At 65.2% G+C, this 2399-nt stretch overlaps 1 protein-coding gene across 1 annotated transcript; it reads right to left on the bottom strand.

The window, feature by feature from the left end:
* Window positions 1–6: 6 nt before the first annotated feature.
* On the bottom strand, window positions 7–2209 carry LOC130594807 (cyclin-dependent kinase 2; the record flags this gene model as incomplete). Its single annotated transcript, XM_057400986.1, has 5 exons — window positions 2051–2209; window positions 1797–1967; window positions 1623–1724; window positions 188–391; window positions 7–101 (listed from the first exon to the last, which is right to left on the bottom strand). Coding segments are annotated over exons 1-5 (731 nt in total), but the record flags the coding sequence as incomplete, so codon positions are not given.
* Between the last annotated feature and the right edge of the window lie 190 nt (window positions 2210–2399).

Raw genomic sequence — 2399 nt, forward strand, 5'->3', positions numbered from 1 at the left:
AGGCGCAGGTGGGGGACGGTGCGGGTGACATCGCGGAAGAAGGGGTGTCCCAGCGCCGCCTTGGCCGAGATGCGCTTGTTGGGGTCGTAGTGCAGCATTTGCTGGGGGGGGGGACAGAGAAAGGGGGGGATTAAGGGGGGGGTCCCTGTTGTATCCCCCCCCTTCAATGGGGACCCCCCGTACTCACCGCTAAGAGCTTGCGCCCCTCCTCCTCGAGGGGTGGCACCACCTTGGTGAAGTCCTGGCGGGCCCACTTGGGGAAGGTGGGTTTGTAGTCGGGCATGGCCGTGACCCCCGGCCACGCGGCCTCGTCCGGCGTGCCCAGCGTGCGGAAGATGCGGAAGAGCTGGTCGATCTCCGAGTCCCCCGGGAAGAGCGCGCGGCGGGTGATCTGCGCCCAGCGGCACCCAATGGGATCAACCCCGTCCCGCGGGATCCAATGGGATCAGCCCCCTCCAACCCCGTCCCATGGGATCCAATGGGATCAGTCCCCCCCAATCCCATGGGATCCAATGGGATCAGCCCCCCCCAACCCCGTCCCGCGGGATCCAATGGGATCAGCCCCCCCCAACCCTGTCCCGTGGGATTCAATGGGATCAGCCCCCTCCAACCCTGTCCCGTGGGATCCAATGGGATCAGCCCCCCCCAACTGCTTCCCGTGGGATTCAATGGGATCAGCCCCCCCTCCAACCCTGTCCCGTGGGATCCAATGGGATCAGCCCCCCCCAACTGCTTCCCGTGGGATCCAATGGGATCAGCCCCCCCCAACTGCTTCCCGTGGGATCCAATGGGATCAGCCCCCCCCAACCCTGTCCCGTGGGATCCAATGGGATCAGCCCCCCCCAACTGCTTCCTGTGGGATCCAATGGGATCAGCCCCCCCAACCCCGTCCTGTGGGATCCAATGGGATCAGCCCCTCCCAACCCCATCCCGTGGGATCCAATGGGATCAGCCCCCGCAACCCCGTCCTGTGGGATCCTATGGGATCAGCCCCCCCAACCCCGTCCTGTGGGATCCTATGGGATCACCCGTGTGAGTGCTCACACCGGCGCCTCGTGACACCCCCCCCCCCACCCCGTGCTGGGATCGTGGTGCAGGCAGCTGGGGGTCAATGGGGGATGCGGTTGGGACGCGTGATGGGCACCCCCCGGGAGCAGCTCACATGACAGCCATGAAGTGCCTTTGATCCCAGCTCCATTCAGGGACGGGATGGGATGGGATGGGTAGAACTCACCCCATAGATCCCAGGGGCACCCCTTGGACCCCAATGTCACCCACAAAGCCCCTTTGATCCCAGCTCCATCAGGGAGGCACTGGCGTCAACGGGATGGGAAGAAACCAACCCATAGACGCACCCCTTGGACCCCACTGTCACCCACAAAGCCCCTTTGATCCCAGACCCATCAAGGAGCCACTGGTGTAAATGGGATGGGATGGAAAAGACAGAACCCACCCCATGGATGCTGGGGGCACCCCTGGGACCCCAACATCACCCCGAAAGCCCCTCTGATCCCAGCCCCACACCGTGCGGTTCCACTGCAATGGGATGGGCAGAACCCACCCCATGGATGCTGGGGGCACCCAGCGGTGGGGGGCGTGGGGGGGCCCCATCCATCACCCACCATCTCGGCGAAGATGCAGCCCAGGCTCCAGATGTCCACCGCTGTGGAGTAGTACTTGCACCCCAGGAGGATCTCGGGCGCGCGGTACCAGAGGGTCACAACCTGCCGCAAGGGGACACATGATGGGCACCGGGTCCCCGCTGGCACCCCCAGGGCGACCCCCCCAGCGCCTACCTCATGGGTGTAGGTGCGCACGGGCACCCCGAAGGCGCGGGCCAGGCCGAAGTCGGCCAATTTGATGGCACCGTCGGTGTTGATGAGCAGGTTCTGGGGCTTGAGGTCGCGGTGCAGCACGCGGTGAGCGTGGCAGAAGGCCAGGCCCTGCAGCAGCTGGAACAGGTAACTCTATGGGGACGATGGGGGGGTCAATAGGGAGGTGGGGTGACCCCCCCTCGCCCCACATCGTGGTGACCCCCACACACACACACCTTGATGAGGGGCAGCGCGATGCCGCTGAGGGATGAGGAGTCCATGAACTTCTTGAGGTCCTGGTGCAGGAACTCGAAGACCAGGTAGAGCTTGTTCTCCGTGTGGATCACGTCCAGCAGCCTGGAGGCGGGGAATGGAGCAGGCGTGGGGTGCCCCATGGCCATGGGGGGGGCTCGCACCCATAGATGTCCCCTCCATAGCCCCATGGGTGTCCCCCCAGCCCCATAGAGATCCCCTCCTTAGCCCTGCGGGTGTTCCCCCCCTGCCCCATGGTTGTCCTCCCACCCTCATGGGTGTCTCCCCCCTATCCCCATGGATGTCCCCCCATCACCATGGATGTCCCAACCC

The sequence above is a fragment of the Pezoporus wallicus genome, unplaced genomic scaffold (genome assembly GCF_028554395.1).
Source record: "Pezoporus wallicus isolate ANWC-B61680 ecotype Strahan unplaced genomic scaffold, APGP_CSIRO_Pwel_v1 contig_11023, whole genome shotgun sequence".
In the NCBI taxonomy this organism is placed as follows: Eukaryota; Metazoa; Chordata; class Aves; order Psittaciformes; family Psittacidae; genus Pezoporus; species Pezoporus wallicus.